This window comes from Rana temporaria, chromosome 5, assembly GCF_905171775.1.
Source record: "Rana temporaria chromosome 5, aRanTem1.1, whole genome shotgun sequence".
In the NCBI taxonomy this organism is placed as follows: domain Eukaryota; kingdom Metazoa; phylum Chordata; class Amphibia; order Anura; family Ranidae; genus Rana; species Rana temporaria.
The window spans coordinates 114,230,563-114,250,016 of record NC_053493.1 but is presented as its reverse complement, the minus strand read 5'-3'; the positions used below and the strand labels follow the sequence as shown (position 1 = coordinate 114,250,016).

General features: G+C 42.7%; 1 protein-coding gene across 1 annotated transcript in view; it reads left to right on the top strand.

Annotated features, from left to right (window-relative positions):
• Positions 1–17,816, top strand: part of LOC120940273 (prostatic acid phosphatase-like) — a 62,152-nt gene extending 44,336 nt beyond the window's left edge. Inside the window, exons 8-11 of the mRNA XM_040353032.1 lie at positions 8,292–8,374; positions 9,614–9,720; positions 15,349–15,524; positions 17,356–17,816. Coding sequence (XP_040208966.1) covers positions 8,292–8,374; positions 9,614–9,720; positions 15,349–15,524; positions 17,356–17,474 — 485 coding nt within the window. The 3' untranslated portion in view covers positions 17,475–17,816. The remainder of the gene's footprint in view (positions 1–8,291; positions 8,375–9,613; positions 9,721–15,348; positions 15,525–17,355) is intronic.
• The last annotated feature ends 1,638 nt before the right edge of the window (positions 17,817–19,454 follow it).

Genomic DNA, 19,454 nt, shown 5'->3' with positions numbered 1-19,454 from the left:
AACTTGTTTCCAAAATGCATCAGGCTTGTCTATATGTTCATTTGCAAAGTTCAAATGCTGATTTTTGTGGTGAGGACGTAGAAGAGGTTTTCTTCTGATGACTCTTCCATGAAGACCATATTTGTACAAGTATCTCTTTATAGTGGAATAGTGTACCACAACTCCAGTGTCTGCCAGATCTTTCTGGAGGGATTGTGCAGTCAAACGTGGGTTTTGAATTGCTTTTCTCACAATCCTGCGAGCTGTTCTGTCTGATATTTTTCTTGGTCTTCCAGATCTTGCTTTAACTTCCACTGTTCCTGATGACTGCCATTTCTTAATTACATTCCGAACAGAGGATATTGACATCTGAAAACGCTTTGCTATCTTCTTATAGCCTTCTCCAGCTTTGTGAGCATCAACTATTTTCAGTTTCAGTTTTCTAGACAAGGTGCTTATTGTTGGGGCAAGGTCAGATGAGTCTGGGCATTTAAAACCTTTGAGATTGACATCACCTGGTCTTCCCAGACGATGATTGAGAACAATCCATGAAACTGGCAGGTCTCAGCTTTGCAAAGGGGGCAGTGCATGCTATAAATTCTGCAGGGTGCCCAAACTTTTGCAGACGCCATTTTTTTGTTTTCTGTCATTTTAAAAGTGTAACTGATGGAAATAAAATCTAACTTTTTTTGACATATTATAAGAATGTCTAATCTGTAATTTGATGCCTTTTGGAGATTTTTCCATCTTTCCTTGGCTTCGTTATGCACATTAATACAAATTTTTACCTGGGGTGCCCAAACTTTCGATCCCCACTGTATGTGTCATGGTCTTACCTCTTGCTGGCTTCTTTCATCTGACATGTGCTGGCGGCCATGTTGGTTTCTGGGCTTCTTATAACTTACCACACCCTGCGGCTCCTCCTTCCCACTGGGAGGAGCTGGATGCCTTGCATATATATAGGAGGTCTGTTGCTTCAGTTCCCTGCTTGGTCCTCTTGTATTCACATGCTCCTGAGATTGTGCTGCTGCTTTTGGTTACCGACCCGGCTTCCACGGACTACCCTTCTGGCTCCTGATCCCTGACTTCGTTCGGACTACCCTTCTGGCTCCTGATCCCTGGCTTCGTTCGGACTATCCTTCTGGCTCCTGATCCCTGGCTCCGGTGGAAGACTCTGTACTGTTTGATCATCCGTTTGGACTTTTACCTTGCTGTTTGGTTTTCAATAAAGCCTTCCTATTTCATTTATCTATTGTTGTACGTCTGATTCATGCTTCCGTGACAGCATGTTAGTTGTTGTTTGTACCCATAGTACAGCCCAGAAACAATAGTGCGCATTTTGCTTTTTTAGCCTACCAAAAACACACTGACATTGGTACTGATTAAAATAAAAATCCTGTTCAAAAAATATACTGACCTGACCTTGACCCAAACACTAACCCTGGTACTGACCTATGTCAAACCTTGATCTAGGTATTTTTATTTTTTTTAGTATTTATAAAAAAAAAATTGTTGCACACACTATTTTTTTCTCTCTCTTCGAAAAGAGAAAGAAAAACAATCAGAGGCTATTACAGTGATCAGGTGACCCAAGGAGTTCAGTGTCCCAATCGTTGGTACTGGGCCCGAGGCTCTTGATGAGACCCTGGTTAACTGTGTTTCCTAGTGTGTGTTTTAACTGTAGGGTGATGGGACTGACTAGAGGAGACTACAGATCGCTGTTCCTAGCTAGTAGGAACACACAATCTGCCTCTCCTCTCCTCACAGTACCAAGAGAGAAAAAAAACAAAAAAGAAAAATGACTGCTGCACACCCTTAAGAGTTATTACTACGTTTTATTAAATATCAGAAAATAGAGCATAAAAGGCATTAAAAACACACAGGTAACCAATAATGGTATAGTACCCTAGAAGTGACCTGAGAATACACTCACAAAAGCGAGACGGCAAAAATCAGTGACAAATTGAAAACTGGAGCTTGATCATCCAATAAGGAGATCTAAGTCCATAACTCACCCATTCACCCTCCACACAACACAAAGAGACCCCCCACCCCAAGCACATATAAAACCCCCACTGCTATCAATAATCCTAAAGATTTCCACACCATGCGATGGTTCCCTGTAACTACAGGTGAAAGTACCACCGTCTAAGTGGGAAAAGTTGCAAAAAAGAAAAAGCTCAAAAATGGGGACATGAGAGGGATCCACTATATAGTGGTATAGTAATACTGCTCAATTGGAGATAAATGGCAAGTGATAAATCAGATGAGAGAGATATAGTCCCAGGGACCACAGACAATTCTACTAGGCTGGAGAAAAAAAGTGGTATATATATATATATGTCTCTGCTCTTCAGATGGGTCGCCGCATCTGGCGTAAACAGTTATTCAATTTCCATCAGATAGTAACTGATAAGGAGGCATTCAACAAAAATATATATTTGAGACACTGTAGTAGTGATCATTAAGTATCAGAGTTCACCTATGCTGCACTTGAGAGGACTATGCAACAATGTAGCCACAGTTGATTGACGGGTTCCCATTACTTATGGGTAGTGTCCATTCTAATATATCAAGTAGATATGTCCATCAGATATTGAAATCTTGTTGAACTGCTAATGGCAATTAGGCTTACACGAATATTGGATGTGTTGATATATACACTGTTGGTGAGCAGATAATTGATCAGCATTCCACAGAAAATAAACGGTTGAAGTTGTACTCACTGTTGGGCTGTTATGTGTAGCTCAGAGTTGTAGCTACCACATCAAATCTGTACTCACGTGCTGCCAGAGAGATTTGCAGCCGGGCCATCCATCCATGTGTAGCACACAGAGCCTGAAGCACTCCTCATCAGTGCAGTAATGATAGGTGAATGATATAGTAATGTCCAGTATAAAACTGCAATTATACAGTGTCTTCAATGATGTTTAGGCAAATACCAATCTCCAAAGTTGAGAATAAAGAATGTATTAGGTCTCCATGGGGTCAGTCTCTCCAATTTGAGCGTGCAAGTAATGTTCAGATTGCACTGTTCATGTCTCCATGTGATAGTTTTCCTTAAGCTGCTTAGTGGCTCAAGGTAACTATGTTACCGAGCTCCAAAAGAAAAAAAAAAAAAAAGCACTGAGGTTCAAAATGTGCATCGGGGGGTCCCTGTACCCCAAGAGTTTACATGTGTCTCCTCATCAGTGTTACTGCACTGATGAGGAGTGCTTCAGGCTCTGTGTGCTACACATGGATGGATGGCCCGGCTGCAAATCTCTCTGGCAGCACGTGAGTACAGATTTGATGTGGTAGCTACAACTCTGAGCTACACATAACAGCCCAACAGTGAGTACAACTTCAACCGTTTATTTTCTGTGGAATGCTGATCAATTATCTGCTCACCAACAGTGTATATATCAACACATCCAATATTCGTGTAAGCCTAATTGCCATTAGCAGTTCAACAAGATTTCAATATCTGATGGACATATCTACTTGATATATTAGAATGGACACTACCCATAAGTAATGGGAACCCGTCAATCAACTGTGGCTACATTGTTGCATAGTCCTCTCAAGTGCAGCATAGGTGAACTCTGATACTTAATGATCACTACTACAGTGTCTCAAATATATATTTTTGTTGAATGCCTCCTTATCAGTTACTATCTGATGGAAATTGAATAACTGTTTACGCCAGATGCGGCGACCCATCTGAAGAGCAGAGACATATATATATATATACCACTTTTTTTCTCCAGCCTAGTAGAATTGTCTGTGGTCCCTGGGACTATATCTCTCTCATCTGATTTATCACTTGCCATTTATCTCCAATTGAGCAGTATTACTATACCACTATATAGTGGATCCCTCTCATGTCCCCATTTTTGAGCTTTTTCTTTTTTGCAACTTTTCCCACTTAGACGGTGGTACTTTCACCTGTAGTTACAGGGAACCACCGCATGGTGTGGAAATCTTTAGGATTATTGATAGCAGTGGGGGTTTTATATGTGCTTGGGGTGGGGGGTCTCTTTGTGTTGTGTGGAGGGTGAATGGGTGAGTTATGGACTTAGATCTCCTTATTGGATGATCAAGCTCCAGTTTTCAATTTGTCACTGATTTTTGCCGTCTCGCTTTTGTGAGTGTATTCTCAGGTCACTTCTAGGGTACTATACCATTATTGGTTACCTGTGTGTTTTTAATGCCTTTTATGCTCTATTTTCTGATATTTAATAAAACGTAGTAATAACTCTTAAGGGTGTGCAGCAGTCATTTTTCTTTTTTGTTTTTTTTCTCTCTTGGTACATTATATTTTTGATTGCACCCCCCGAAAATATCGGTGAGTACTACATATTTGATAAATAGGTGGGATTCCCATATCCTTCTCTCCTTTGTTTATACTCCTCACAGTACAGGGATTTGTGTGTATACACACATACATCCCTGTTCTGGCTCTTATGCCCATGATTGTGCGTGGCCGGCGGTCATCGCGACCACCGGCCACACGCATCAGAACCCCCGCAGTGTGTCGGGGCGCGGACGTGCCTGCTATCCCGCTTAAAGGAGACAACGTACAGCCTTGACGACTCTCGGGATCGTGTCGACCTGCCACAGTATAATGACGCCCCCTCTCTCTCCTTATTGGTTCACTGGCTATGATTGACAGCACTGGGAGCCAATGACTGTTGCAGCCAATGATGAGGGAGAGTAGCTGGAGAGCCAAGGTTCTTGTGCACATCACTGGATCGAGATGGGTCTCAGGTAAGTATTATGGGGGTTGCTGCACAGAGGCGGTTTTTTACATTCATGCAAAATTACCCCAAGCATTGGTGCCAGTGGATACATTAATAGCCCCCAACACAGCTATCAGAGGATGCATTGATAACCCCCAGCCTTGAGGTCTGTGGATACATTAATAACCCCTAGCACAGGGGTCAGTATTATTAACCCTCTCCCACACATTAGTGCTCAATGGCAGTCAGCGTGCTGTTCAGGCAGGCGAGCAGGCAGGTTGGATGTCCGAACCTGGCCACATTTCCTTCCTGCTCACACAACAAGCAGCCTAGACCAGATCCTGAAGCTGCCACAGGAGGTAGGCAAAGGAGATCCAGTTCCGCGGCTGGAGGGAGGGGAGCAAAATATTCCCCACAGCAGCTATCGCAGCCCAGCCCAGTACTGTGCTCTGCTCTGAAAGACAGGAGTGTCACTCCTGTCATGCAGGCAACTGGAGGATGGAGGCTTTCAAACGGAACTTACCCTTTTGGGTGGAGCTCTACTTTAAAGCGGTTCTCCCACGCAAAAACTTTTTTTTTAAAGGGCTATTTAAATTGCTAATGCCAGTTATTCTTTAAACTCACGTATTTTTTTTTTTTGCGGCCGCTCCGCTGCCATTCGGTGCAAAATATGTAGTTATATTCCCCGTTTTTATTATTTGCCATCTTAACTGTGGGCATAAGCCCACAAGCAGGCACTTCCTGGTTCGGGTGGATGCTGATGTCCCAGCATACTAATCTGTAGCTTGCATCAGAAATCCCGCGATATTTGATATCACGGCTGCGCAGTGAAAACAGGGAGCTATGCAGAGAAGCTCCCAGAGTACACTGCTTCAAACAGGAAGTGACGGAATGCCCGTATTATTCCCGCAACGTTACAGACCGGAAGCCTCATCAATATTACAGGTACTGTACAGATTTAGAAAATGAAAACATCGTTTTTTTTGCGTTTTTGATCGAGAAAATGTAATAGAGGCAATGTTGTAATTAGGGTGGAGAACCGCTTTAAGGTTAAGCTGGAATTCCACTTTTATGTAGCAGAGAAGGTAGGAAAAGTCCAAATATTTTAGACTATCAGGTACTGCATATATTGTTTTAAGGAAAGTAGAAATGAAAATACCCAATTGAGAAATCTTTTTTTTTTAAATTCTATATTTTATTGTTTTTTAATCGATTTTATACAAACAAACATACTTCAATTGCATGCGTATCACATATATAACATATCACAAATCGATTCTGCAATAAAAGGAATTTACAGAGCATTTCAGTTCCAAAATGTTTCCTTTTCTAGATATACTGACGGTATAGATAATCTTCATTATCCTTCCTATTTATCAAGCCGTCACAACAAAAAACAAAAACAGAACAAAAACAAACAAATGGGAAAATCTTTACCAGGGAAGATTGTCCTCTAAATTAAGAAAGATTGAGTAACAAGGACAGGAAGTGAAATAAATCTCCACAAGAAGATACAGACAGATTGAAAAAACAGGGGTTTTAAAAAAAATGACCGCTCTTACAATAACTAGGATTTTTTTTAAAGTTTTCTTAAGATACGCTTTGGATCCCACTGTTTTAAAAATAAAATTAAAATACATTTTTATTAAAATAAATCTAGTAGTAAAAGTACCCTTTAGACACCAGATGCATATTTGTAAATCAGTGAATGTGACTTTCATCAAGTTTTACTGAGGCTGGGTTCCCACTATTGCGTACTGGATGCAGTTTTCTCCACATCCAATTCACATGTCAGGAGACTGTGACCACCTCTCAATGGAGCCATTCGCACTGCTCCTGGACAGATGCAGAGCAAATTGCACAGGAGTCCCGTGCGTCTTCTGGTCTGTTTCAGGTCCGAATTCAGCCAAAAATTCTGACTGAAATCAGACCTGAAACGGTGAACAGGGACGCATCAGACCCCTGCTGTGAGCTACTTTGCACGGTAGTGTGAACCCAGCCTTAGGGTCAGAGGCGTAGCTTGAAGCTTGTGGGCCCCCAATGCGAAAGATGACCTGCACCCCCCCCCCCCACTACCACCCTCCACTTCCACCATGCTTGCAGATACACCCACGCCAACATATTCAAAGTGGCTTAAGAGTTCCCAGGGTTCCCACTTACATCAGAGGACAGGGATCACTGTCACACTTCGAAGGGTGTATCTGGCTTTTATGTTGCCGTTCTGACCTGTGAAATTCTCTGTTTGGAAGGGCAGTGTAGTTGCAGTAGGCAGATACACGATGCGCAGATCGTGGTTGACTGGCTGTGTTCTAAAAGAATGTGGCTTCAGCCCTGTGGAAGAGGAGCAGTATAGAGTGCTGTAATGGGAAAGATCTAGGGGGGCAAAGCCATGTGACACAAAATCTGGAGCCTGGAGCTCCTCAGGGACCCCTCAGGAGGTGTTAAGGGATTTGTTAAGGGGGAGTACATAGAATCCCAGCTGGTGACTAAGAGACACTGAGTGGTGTCTTACCTCACCAGTGACGTCGGTCCCATCGTGGCTACAGGACAACACTCTCCTCCTCTTAAATGGTCACTAAAGGAATTTTTTTTTTTTTCCGCTAAATAGCTTCCTTTACCTTACTGAAGTCTTGGTTTCATGTCCTCATTGTTCGTTTTTGCTTTGATGTTGCTGTAATTCCTCTCTGTTCTGGACACTTCCTGGTTGTCTGTTTTCTGATCACCACAGTAATGGGAGATTTCTCACTGTGGTGACTAATCAAGGAGGTGTGTCTAAAACCCCTCAGCACCAATCCAGTTTCGTTTTGCAAAACCTTCCCTGCCCTCTATTGGCTCTCTGGCTCTGTACCCCCAGAGAACCAGGAAACAACAGCAAAAACGAAACTAAACTGTAGGCACATTATCTGATTGGTTTTTATCTATTTTTAATCATTTTTAAAAGGAATTAGTTAACTATTATGTCTCTATACCCTGTAAACAGTCATTTCAGCAAAAAAAATGTTTTCCTTTAGTGACCCTTTAACTCACTGAGCTTGGTTACCATTCCTTGTTGCCAGCACCCAGCACAGACACTTCCCCATCCTGGGCTGTTCTCACCCCGTGCTCCTCTCCATTCAAGAAATGGCTCACCATTCAGGAAATGGCTCAAAGCTTCTCCCCAGCCAATGAGAATAGAGGGGTGTGGACTGTAGAAGGTAAAGTGGTAGCTGAAGCCCAGTACTGGAGCGTGGCTGTGTGGCCCTAGGACAGATCGGAGGATATGATAATATGACAGGGAGGCTGCAGGGGCCCCCTGGAGCTAGGGCTCGGGGTTGCGATTGTGACCCCTGCAACACCCTACGCCCATGCTGTCATGTAAGACACATTCAACTGGAAAATTCACCTGCAGTAATTATTTGGTAAATGTACTGTAGATTTTTAAAGACAAGCTATAGCTAAACAATTGACAGCTAATGTGAGAACTCATGTAGGCTTGAAGTAAACAATATACACTTATCAGTGAATAGGGTGAAGGTGTTAAAGCCAAAAATTGCACAGCTGGTGTTCTTTGACTTTTTGCAATTAATTGAAAGCATTTCATCTTGTTTTCAGGTGTCCTTGTGAAAGCCATTTTAGAAAATATCACACAAGCTCTCATGCCATCTAGCAAACAAAAGCTGATAATGTACTCTGCGGTATGTATTTGGCTTTCCTAGCAGTATTTCTTCATTATTTTTAAATGGGTCTCTTATGTAAGAAAATCTAGCACAACAGAAATATACCTTTAAAGCGGGAGTTCACCCTAAAAATAATTTTTAACCTTAGATTGAGGCTCATTTTGTCTAGGGGAATCGGCTAGTTTTTTTAAAATCGAAGCTGTACTTACCGTTTTAGAGAGCGATCTTCTCCGCCGCTTCCGGGTATGGGCTGCGGGACTGGGCGTTCTTATTTTGATTGATAGGCTTCCGACAGGCTTCCGATGGTCGCATCCATCGCGTCACGAGTAGCCGAAAGAAGCCGAACGTCGGTGCGGCTCTATACGGCGCCTGCGCAACGACGTTCGACTACTTTCGGAAAATCGTGACGCGATAGATGCGACCGTCGGAATCCTTTCGGAAGACTGTCAATCAAAATAGGAACGCCCAGTCCCGCAGCCCATACCTGGAAGCGGCGGAGAAGATCGCTCTCTAAAACGGTAAGTACAGCTTCGATTTAAAAAAAAATAGCCGATTCCCCTAGACAAAATGAGCCTCAATCTAAGGTTCAAAAAAAAAAATCCCTAAATAGCTTCCTTTACCTTAGTGCAGTCCTCCTTCACTTACCTCATCCGTCCATTTTTCTTTCAAATGTCCTTATTTCTTCTGAGAAATCCTCACTTCCTGTTCTTCTGTCTGTAACTACACACAGTAATGCGAGGCTTTCTCCCTGGTGTGGAGAAAGCCTCTTGAGGGGGGAGGGGGCGAGCAGGAGTGTCAGGACGCCCACTAACACACAGCTCCTTTCTCTATCTGCAAAGAAGAGAGTGTCCGGACACTCCTGCTCGCCCCCTCCCCCCTCAAGAGGCTTTCTCCACACCAGGGAGAAAGCCTTGCATTACTGTGTGGAGTGTGAAAGTTAAGTGTGAAGCTAACAAGTTCACACTTCCCGCGGTAGACAGGCGGCATTCATGAGCACTTATAGGTGGGATCGATGAACATTGATAAGAGGCACTAATGGGCACTAATAGGTGGGGTTGATGAGCGCTGGTAGGCGCTGATAGGTACTGATAGGTGGAATTGATGAGCGCTGGTGGGCACTGATAGGCAGCACTGATAAGCTGCACTGGTAGGCGGCATTGATGAGAACTGATCGGTGGCACTGAGAGGCAGCATTGATGAGCACTGATAGGCAGCACTGATAGGCGGCACTTGCTATGGTCTGTTTTTCTCTTGCAGCATGATGCAACTATAGCTGCTCTGCAATCAGCTCTAAATGTAACCAATGGAAAGATCCCTCCTTATGCCTCTTGTCATTTTTTTGAGATTTACCAGGTTGGCAATGAGTAAGTATCTAAACAATAGATTACTGTAGGATTATAGTTTTCTCTTTTATGATCTCATTTAGTTTATATATATATATATATATGTGTGTGTGTATTTTACATAAAAGCATTCAGTAATGAAGAGGAGGTTTTCATGTTACATGTATACTGTATAATAGTTCTTACAGCACACAGATGGCCATGCCAGCGCACTTAAAAAAAAAATTCAACAAAAATGTTTTGAATGTTTGTTGATTTTCTTATCATTTGTTATAATTGGCAAATTCAGTTCATTCTAAAATGTTAAAAGCTAACAACATTTTAGAATGTCATTCGCCAAGTTTCTGATGCCATTGTCAAATGTACTGACAAGATTTTTCAAATGAACACTTTTTTGAAAATCTACCAGTGTATGGTTAGCTTTAGCTTCACTAACTATTCGTGATAGCCTGTAGGTCACCTTCTTGGTGTAAGAACTATGTATTAGATATTAACAAAAGCCTTGCAGTCTATGTATCAAATGCTTATACAAATTTCTTGGTTAATCCTGTTCAATGTAAAGTAGGCCAGGAGACAATTTTTTTTCCCTATCTACCGTGATTTTCACAAACAATGGCAGACACTGATATTGCTAAGCGTGCCTCCTTCAGTTCTGGACCTTCGCCACTGGCCACACATATTAGTGAATGGTCAGACCAGCAGGCACAATCCAGCTGTCTGGAAATGTCTTCTGGACCATTTGCCCCCCTTAACAGCAATGCCCTAGCCTGAACAATTGTGTTTAGGGCAAAGGAGGGGGCAGGGTGACCTGGGTGCAGATAATCGTAGCACTAAGGAAAACAATAATCTGGCAGGGTTCTCTAACTTTCTGGATCATGTTCATTATAAATGCTTATTTGGGCTGCTTTATGCTGCCTTGTAGATATTGGATCATCTTCTGATCCAACTAAAATAGGCCAGATCAGAGAGTATATGGGCTGCAAAAATGGTACTCTAAATTAAAGGATAACTTTGGGTATGGTTGTCGTTGGTTCATAATAAACTTTGTGCCAAGGCTATGGGCATTTAGTTATTCACACATTCTTAGGAAAGAGTATATGAGCTTTAAAAGAAGTCCCTCACTGACCTCTGTAGCTACAGGCACTTTGGAGCAATTCATCCTCTAAGGTGATAGCAAAAGCACTGAAGTTGTTAGGTTCATTGTCTAAGATAGTACAACTTCCACTAAATTGTATTTCTAGTCAGAACCTTTATTTGTGGTTTTGGATCAAGCAATGAATGGTTAAAAACCTTTTTTCCTTTTTGGAATATTTCCCTTTACTTCCTGTTTTGCAGACACAGCAGTAGGGATGGGACTCGAACGTTTGAAATCTAAAGTGCTAATTTTAAAGGCTCATATGCAAATTATTGTCCTAAAAAGTGTTTGGGGACCCAGGTCCTGCCCCAGGGGACATGTATCAATGCAAAAAACAGCCGTTTTTTTTGGGAGCAGTGATTAATAATGCTTAAAGTGAAACAATAAAAGTGAAATATTCCTTTAAATGTTGTACCTAGGGGGTGTATAGTATGCCTGTGAAGTAGCGCTTGTTTCCCATGCTTAGAACTGTCCCTGCACAAAGTGTAATTTCTGAAGGAAAAAAAGTCATTTAAAACCTTGCGGCTATAATGAATTGTCGGCTCCCTGCAGTACAGAGAAAAGTCAATGATAAAAAAAAGATGCGTGGGGGTCCCCCCAAATTCAATTACAAGGCCCTTCAGGGATGGTATGAATATTAAGGGGAACCCTGCATCAAATTTAAAAAAAATTACATGGGGTTCCCCCCAAATATCCATACCAGACCTGAAGGGTCTGGTATTGATTTTAAGGGTAACTCCACCCAAAAAAAATGGCGTGTAGTTCCCCCCAAAAATCCATACCAGACCATTTATCCGAGCACGCAACCTGGCAGGCCGCAGGAAGAGGGGGGAAGAGAGAGTGCCCCCCCCTCCTGAACCGTACCAGGCCACATGCCCTCAACATTGAGAGGATGCTTTGGGGGTCTGTGACCCCTCAAAGCACCATGTCCCCATGTTGATGGGGACAAGGGCCTCATCCCCACAACCTTTGCCCGGTGGTTGTGGGGGTCTGCGGGCGAGGGGCTTATCGAAATCTGGAAGACCCCTTTAACAAAGGGGACCCCAGATCCCGGCCCTCCCATATGTGAATTGGTAATGGGGTACATTGTACCCCTACTATTTCACAAAGAAAGTAACAAATTGTAAAAAAAAACACAGACACCATTGGGAAAGTCGTATCCTGCGATGGGTGATTTCCTCTCCGGGGTCCAGCAATGAGAAGATCTTCACTTTATCCAGGTCCAGGATCCAGCGATGAGATGTCCGCAGCGCAGCGCATCACCTGTCTCCACCGGACACACCCAGGGAATGACGCGGCTTCAGCCAGTGACAGCTCTTATGTAGGTGAGGACGGGGCCACCCTCTGACGCAAGGGAAAACCCAGGCTTTCCCAGTGATGTGACGGGTGACCCCGCCCCCTCTGATGTAATGACAAACCTGGGGTCTTCCAAATTCCGATAAGCCCCCCGCCCGCAGACCCCCAAAAACACCGGGCAAGGGTTGTGGGGATGAGGCCCTTGTCCCCATCAACATGGGGACATGGTGCTTTGAGGGGTCACAGACACTCAAAGCATTCTCCCAATGTTGAGAGCATGTGGCTTGGTATGGTTCAGGAGGGGGGATGCTCTCTCGTCCCCCCCTCTTTTCCTGCAGCCTGCCAGGTTGTGTGCTCGGATAAAGGGTCTAGTATGGATTTTTGGGGGGAACTCCACGCCATTTTTTTTTTAATTTGGGGTGGAGTTCCCCTTAAAATCCATACCAGACCTGAAGGGTCTGGTATGGATATTTGGGGGGGACCCCATGTAATTTTTTTTTAAAATTTGGGGTGGAGTTCCCCTTAATATCCATACCAGACCTGAAGGGCTTGGTAAGTGAATTTCGTGGGACCCCCACGCATTTTTATTTTTTTTTCTTAATGGCTTTCAATGCCTTTTCTCTGTATTGCCGGGAGCCGACAATTCATTATAGCTGCGAGTGATTTTAAATTACTTTTTTTCCTTCAGAAATTATACTTTGTGCAGAGACAGTTCTAAGCACGGGAAACAAGCGCTGCTTTACAGGAATACTTTACAAACCCCCTAGGTACGAAATTTAAAGGAATATTTCACTTTTATTGTTTCACTTTAAGCATTATTAAATTCACTGCTCCCGAAAAAAACTTCAGTTTTAAAAACTTTTTTTGCATTGATACATGTCCCCTGGGGCAGGACCCAGGTCCCCAAACACTTTTTATGACAAAAACTTGCATATAAGCCTTTAAAATTAGCACTTTAGATTTCTCCCATAGACTCTTAGGCCTTGTACACACGATCAGTCCAAACTGATGAAAACGGACTGATGGTCTGATGTGCGTACACACCATCGGTTCAAAAACCGATCGAGTCCAACGCGGTGACGTAAAACACAACGACGTGCTGAAAAAAACGAAGTTCAATGCTTCCAAGCATGCGTCGACTTGATTCTGAGCATGCGCGGGGTTTGAACCGATGCTTTTGCGTACTAACCATCGGTTTTGACCGAACGGTCATCAGTCCATCAGTCCGATTTTAAAGCAAGTTCTAAAACTTTGGTCTGAAGGACAAAAGTCCGATGGGGCATACATACGGTAGGTTTGGACTGATGAAACTGAACTTCAGTCCATTTTCATCAGTTTGGACTGATCATGTGTACAAGGCCTTACAGGGTGTTCTGTGGCTTTTTGAATTTGCCGCGAACACCCCAAATGGTTTAGAGGTGGTAAAATCTAGGACAGGAAGTGGTAGCGTTAGGGACTGTTTTGTTGGCAACAGTTCCTCATTCGTTTGCTACATCCTTATAACTCACAGCTGCTCATAGCAACCATGCAAATCATTTCCATCTTTATATTACCTGCACTCTAATGTCAGCTGGAATATTATTGCTTTCCATAGGAAACAGATGTTTCTCGCCCTTGTGTACTATGGGTATCTTCAACCATTTATACCTATGGTCAATATGTAAAATCATATATGCATTTCTACACAGATTTTCGATTATTTCTTGCCTACTTCTATTAACCATTTCAGTCTCGGACCATTTGGCTGGCCAAAGACCAAAACAGTTTTTGCCATTCGGCACTGCGTCGCTTTAACTGACAATTGCGTGGTCATGCGACGTAGCTCCCAAACAAAATTGATCTCCTTTTTTTCCCACAAATAGAGCTTTCTTTGCTTTTTTTTTAGTGCTATAAAAAAAGTTAATTCTCAGTTTAGGCCGATACTTATTCTTCTACATATTTTTGGAAAAAAAAAACTTGCAATAAGCGTTTGTTGATTGGTTTGCGCAAAAGTTATAGCGTCTACAAAATAGAGAATAGTTTTATGGCGTTTTTATTAATATATTTTTTTTACTAGTAATGGCGGCGATCAGTGATTTTTAGCATGACTGCGACATTATGGTAGACACATCGGACACTTTTGGCGCTATTTTGGGACCATTCACATTTATACAGTGATCAGTGCTATAAAAATACAATGATTACTGTGTAAATGTGACTGGGGGTTAACTAGGGGGCTAGGAAGGGGTTGAGTGTGTCCTAGGGAGTGATTCTAACTGTTAGGGGGCGTGGCTCCTGATGAGAGGGAGCAGACAATCAGTGACCTGTCACTAGGAAGAATGGAGAGAATTTAAAGGGACGTATCTGTACGCCCTTTTGCCTGTCTGTGCCATTCCATCGATGTATACGTTTGTGTGACGGTCGGCAAGCGGTTAATCTGAACACTCTTTGTAACCTTGGTGAAGATCCCCACACATTTATTTTTTTTAATTCTGTGACACATATTCACTATTCCCTGTGAGTAGGTACTTCTGTGTCACATATTCCACAGGGCCTGATTTCTAAAATACAGAGAAGTCAAAAGGAGGAGTTTCAGAGGGTGGAATCATTATAGGAATCACAGCTTGCAGGTAGCAAGTTACCATGGGATATGTAGTCTTTAGAAATTGAAGGAAAACAGCAGATGGACTTCTCTGCATGCAGGGAATCCAGGAAGTTGTGAAAAAGATATTGCCAGCAGACAGACATCAATTGGAGCGTGAAAGGAAAGCTTGTCAATAAAAAGTATTATTTGTATTGCTGTCATAATGCTGAAAAGTGTATGTTGTGACTCTTTTAACACTAAGCCCTCTTTCACATTGACTGCAGCTTGAAATCGCACAATTTCAAAGTTGCATGTCAGTGCGACTTCGGGTGCGACTTTGAAGACATCTGTGTGGCTTTATGCACAGATATCTATTCAAGTCGCATCTGAAATTGCCAAAATTAGTGCAGGAACTACTTTTTCAAATCGAACCGGCACCACAAAGTCAGCATCGCACGATTTGAACACTGCAATCACCGACAATAGGGTGCGATTTGTCATGCGATTTGACAAGCAATGTAAACAAGGGCTTACACACACACTACCTAAAACATTTTTTAAGTATCACATATTTCCTATTTATTGAGATACATGTTAAATGTCATTTTAATATGATTAAAAACAATAATTAAATTATTATATATTCAAATAATAGGAGCTATACTATTGAGATGTACTATAAGAATGATTCTTCCGCTGAGCCGTACCCAATTGCTTTACCAGAATGTTCCCAGTCTTGTAGTCTGAAGCGTTTTACTGACCTGACATCCTCAATCATTGTGGAAGACTGGAGAAAAGAATGTGGATTTAAAGATGAGAATGATAATTCAGGTATCGTTACAGTTATATCTTTATATAACCAAGGTGTCAAATGTTATACTAAAAGGATTGAAACCTTTAAGTGATACTAAAGGTTCAGGTTTTTTTTATTTTTTTAAAACAAACGTGTAATACTTACCTCCACTGTGCAGTTAGTTTTGCACAGAGTGGCCCCGATCGTCCTCTTCTGGGGTCCCACGGCGGATCTCACGGCCCATCCCTGCAATAGATAACCCCCTCTGGGAAGCTCTATCCTGAGGGGGTTACCTTGCAGGCGTGCTCTTGAGTCATTAACCAGCGTCCATAGCCGCCAAATCTATGACTCAGCCCTGCCCCCCTGCAGCCGCATCATTGGATTTGATAGACAGCAGCGGGAGCCAATAGCTGCGCTGCTATCAATCTATCCAATGAAGAGCCGAGAAGCCTAGGAAAGAGCGATGCAAAATTGCGCCCACGGAAATTCAGGGCTCAGGTAAGTAAAACGGGGGCTCGGGGGGGGGGGGGGGGCGACACTGCAAGGTGTTTTTTCACCTTAATGCATAGGATGCATTAAGGTGAAAGAACACGAGGGTTTACAACGTACCCTTTTACTATACAATTAGACAATATGTTTTTTTTCACATTGTTCAAATAGTCATGAAACAAACTTTTGTTGTCAAAGATATACATACTATGACCAACCAAAAGTAGAATTCCAGCCTAACACCAACTAGTTTTAAAAATGTCCCCTTCCCCCTCCTGCTACCTATAACTATATTATCGCATGTAACAAAAGGAAGGTATGTATACTTACCTATTTTTAGTCCTCTCCAGTCTGTTCACGTGATCCCTGTGTCAGTGTGCATCGGCTGCAGGGGAGAACGTTCAACAATGGCTGGGAATTCCAGGAGCTGTGACGTTGCTCGTAGGTATGTCCCAGCCTTTGCCAGTATGGCATCCTCTACCCAGCGGATCACGTGACCGCAGCGGACTAAAAATAGGTATGTGTACAACTTTTTTTACACAGGTTAATCAGCGGCGGACTGATCGGACACTTTTGACACTTTTTTGGGACTCTTTTCTCTCCCCATGTGATATCTCCAGTGGACAGGGCTGAAATTCCCCTGCTGACGTCAGCAGAGGAGCAGAAAGCCAGAAGTCACGTAATCGCTGGAAGATACTATTAAAACCGATAGAAATATGCTTTTTTATAGAAAGCACAGGCACTAGGACTCAGCTTTTTATGTGACAGAGGGGATGATATTAAGATGATATATTTTTAAAGCAGCAGGGAGAGGAGCAGAGCAGCGATAGTGAGAGCTGACAGGCAGGTAGGGGAGAGGGGAGGAGGACAGAGGGAGACACAGGGAGAGCTGCAGATAGCAGCATATGATGGAGGTACATACACTGACCACGGTGTCAGGGCTCAGGAGCCCTCATATATCGTGGTCAGTGTACAGAGGAGAGTATAGAAACTAGCAGGATCAGCCAGGTTTTTCAGGTGATACAGGGGGCAAATTACACAGCACAAGCACTGTGCTGTATAACATGTTTTAACGTAACAGGATCCTTTTTTTGGGGGGGGGGGGGTTAACAAACGCTTTAAACTGCTTTTTAGAGTAAAGTTAGTCTAAGCAATTGAGAAATTAATGCGTGATCTCAAAATTCACCAACAGGTGGTGCTGTGGGCAAAATATCTGAGATGACAGCTAACAGCCTGCTCAGAATAGAGGGAATTATAGAGTGCAGGGATCTGTACTATCTGCAAAATGTTGCTGCAATAAATATATTGTATGTTGATGGTAATTCTTGTATGGTGTTTATTTTTAAAGAAAATGTTTTTTTTTTGTTTTGTTTTCTACAGGCAAGGTTGCTGGATTGACAATTGCTGTGGTTATCCTGACCATCGCATTACTTGGTCTTGTGGTCGTGTTTCTTATCTGTAGGAAACGGTGGATGAAGGAATATTATGCGTCAGTATGAGAAAATCATTGGAGAAGCGCTCAGTTGTATGCCATTAAAAATTATGTTATATTAAAATGACCGTGCGTAAAAAACAAGAGAACTGGCTACTAAACATCTGGCACAAAGGCAGATGAAAAAAAAATATCACTGCTGTTATCTCATCAAGAGGTCACACAAATCTGTAACAAGACTGTATGAAGTGGAATCAGAGGATGCGCTTGTATCTGAGTTTTTGGATGATGCTTTAGAGAGCAAAAGTGACCGCTATGCTTTGCTAAGTGTACAGATTACATCAATCACTTCATTTCTGGAATATAAAGTAGGAAATACACAAGGGGAATGAAACAGATTTACACTAATGAGATTTCTTGCTAAGAAAGTGTTCAATACATATATATTACATAGCAATAATATAAACGTTATATATTTTAGCCATTTTTACATTCTTTGTTGATGGAATGGCCCTCCTCATCACAGCTAGCAATAGAAATGATGCCTTTGATGCAGACAAAAGTCACTTGTTTATGGCCCTAGCTTTAGTGTTCTCTGCATGGTGTGCAAGTGTTGGGTGCTGCCATAATGAAATGGCCATTCTCAGTAGAGGCATAGAACAGCGGACACCTACATGAGGTTAAGTGCATAGAGCAGGGATATGCAATTAGCTGACCTCCAGCTGTTGCAAAATTACAAGTCCCACCATGCCTCTGCCTCTGGGTGTCATGCTTGTGGCCGTAAGAGTCTTGCTATGCCTCATGGGACTTGTAGTTCTGCAACAGCTGGAGGTCCGCTAATTGCATATCCCTGGCATAGAGTATGCACAGCAGATTACGCCTGATCCAGGTCTTGTATACAAAGTTCGCCACTGGGCTGTCTGGGCAGTGTGCCCTATAGAAGGTATGTGTTTTAAAGCTCAGGGATTTTTGTCTACATAGGCAAAGGTGCATTTTGCCCCAACCGTCCTCCCTCACCATCCTCCTGCCTGCCCACCGTCCTCCCCCACCATCCTCCCGCCTGCCCACCGTCCTCCCCCACCATCGTCCCACCTACATGTAGCAGGTGATTTTCTAAGTAGAAATCGGCCCATTTATAAGATGACACCAGCTCGATTCCCGGGCGTTTGTTTGGGTGGAAATGTGTCGTGATGACGCGGAGAAAATCCCCGACACGTTTCAGCCAATCATAGGGCCAACATTAGGAACTTCGCCCAAACGAACACCCGTGAATCGAGCTGGATGCCAAAAGCAGTGTCATCTTATGAGTGGGTGGATTTCCCCTTAGTAAATCACCTCCTACACACGCCAGGTGTTAGGACGATAGGCACCTTAAAATGTGAGTGGATATTTTATATTGTTTTAAAAAAAAAAAAGGTCTCAAATGGCATTGCACAACGAGGATTTTTTCTGTCATTTCCATCCATCTGCATGAGGCTTTTTTTTCTACACGAGACATCAGCCAACAGACTTCCACAGGGGTATCCCCACACGCTTGCAGGACCACATTAGAGATAGGTGGTCAACTCCTATGGGTGAGAGCACATCCATGTGGGGCACCCAGTCTGAGCACATCTGCACACGGATTCATTATTGAGCATTTTATATCATCACTATTTGGGACTGTATAAGATATATATGTGTGTATAATAATTTGTATACTATTTTGATACACTAAGCACAGTGGACGGTTTTATATAATAAATATCCAGTCAAAGGAAGAACAAAGGGGATAGCAAGCAAACAGCAGCTGGTCTGGATCATGCAAATCAAAGAGCAGGACTGGATGCTGCTTTGAGGCAAAAGACACAAAAAATCACGAAAACAAGAAGAGAGGGATGGTCGGTGGGTGTGTTCTACTAGATCAAATGCCACCGTCAATACAAGTTACAAAAAAGAAATGAATTCCCCTAGGTGGACTTTAAAAGCATAGATCTAGAAAAATATGTAGGATGCATAATATTGTAATGAAAAATATTTATTTATACAACAAGATTAAAAACATGAA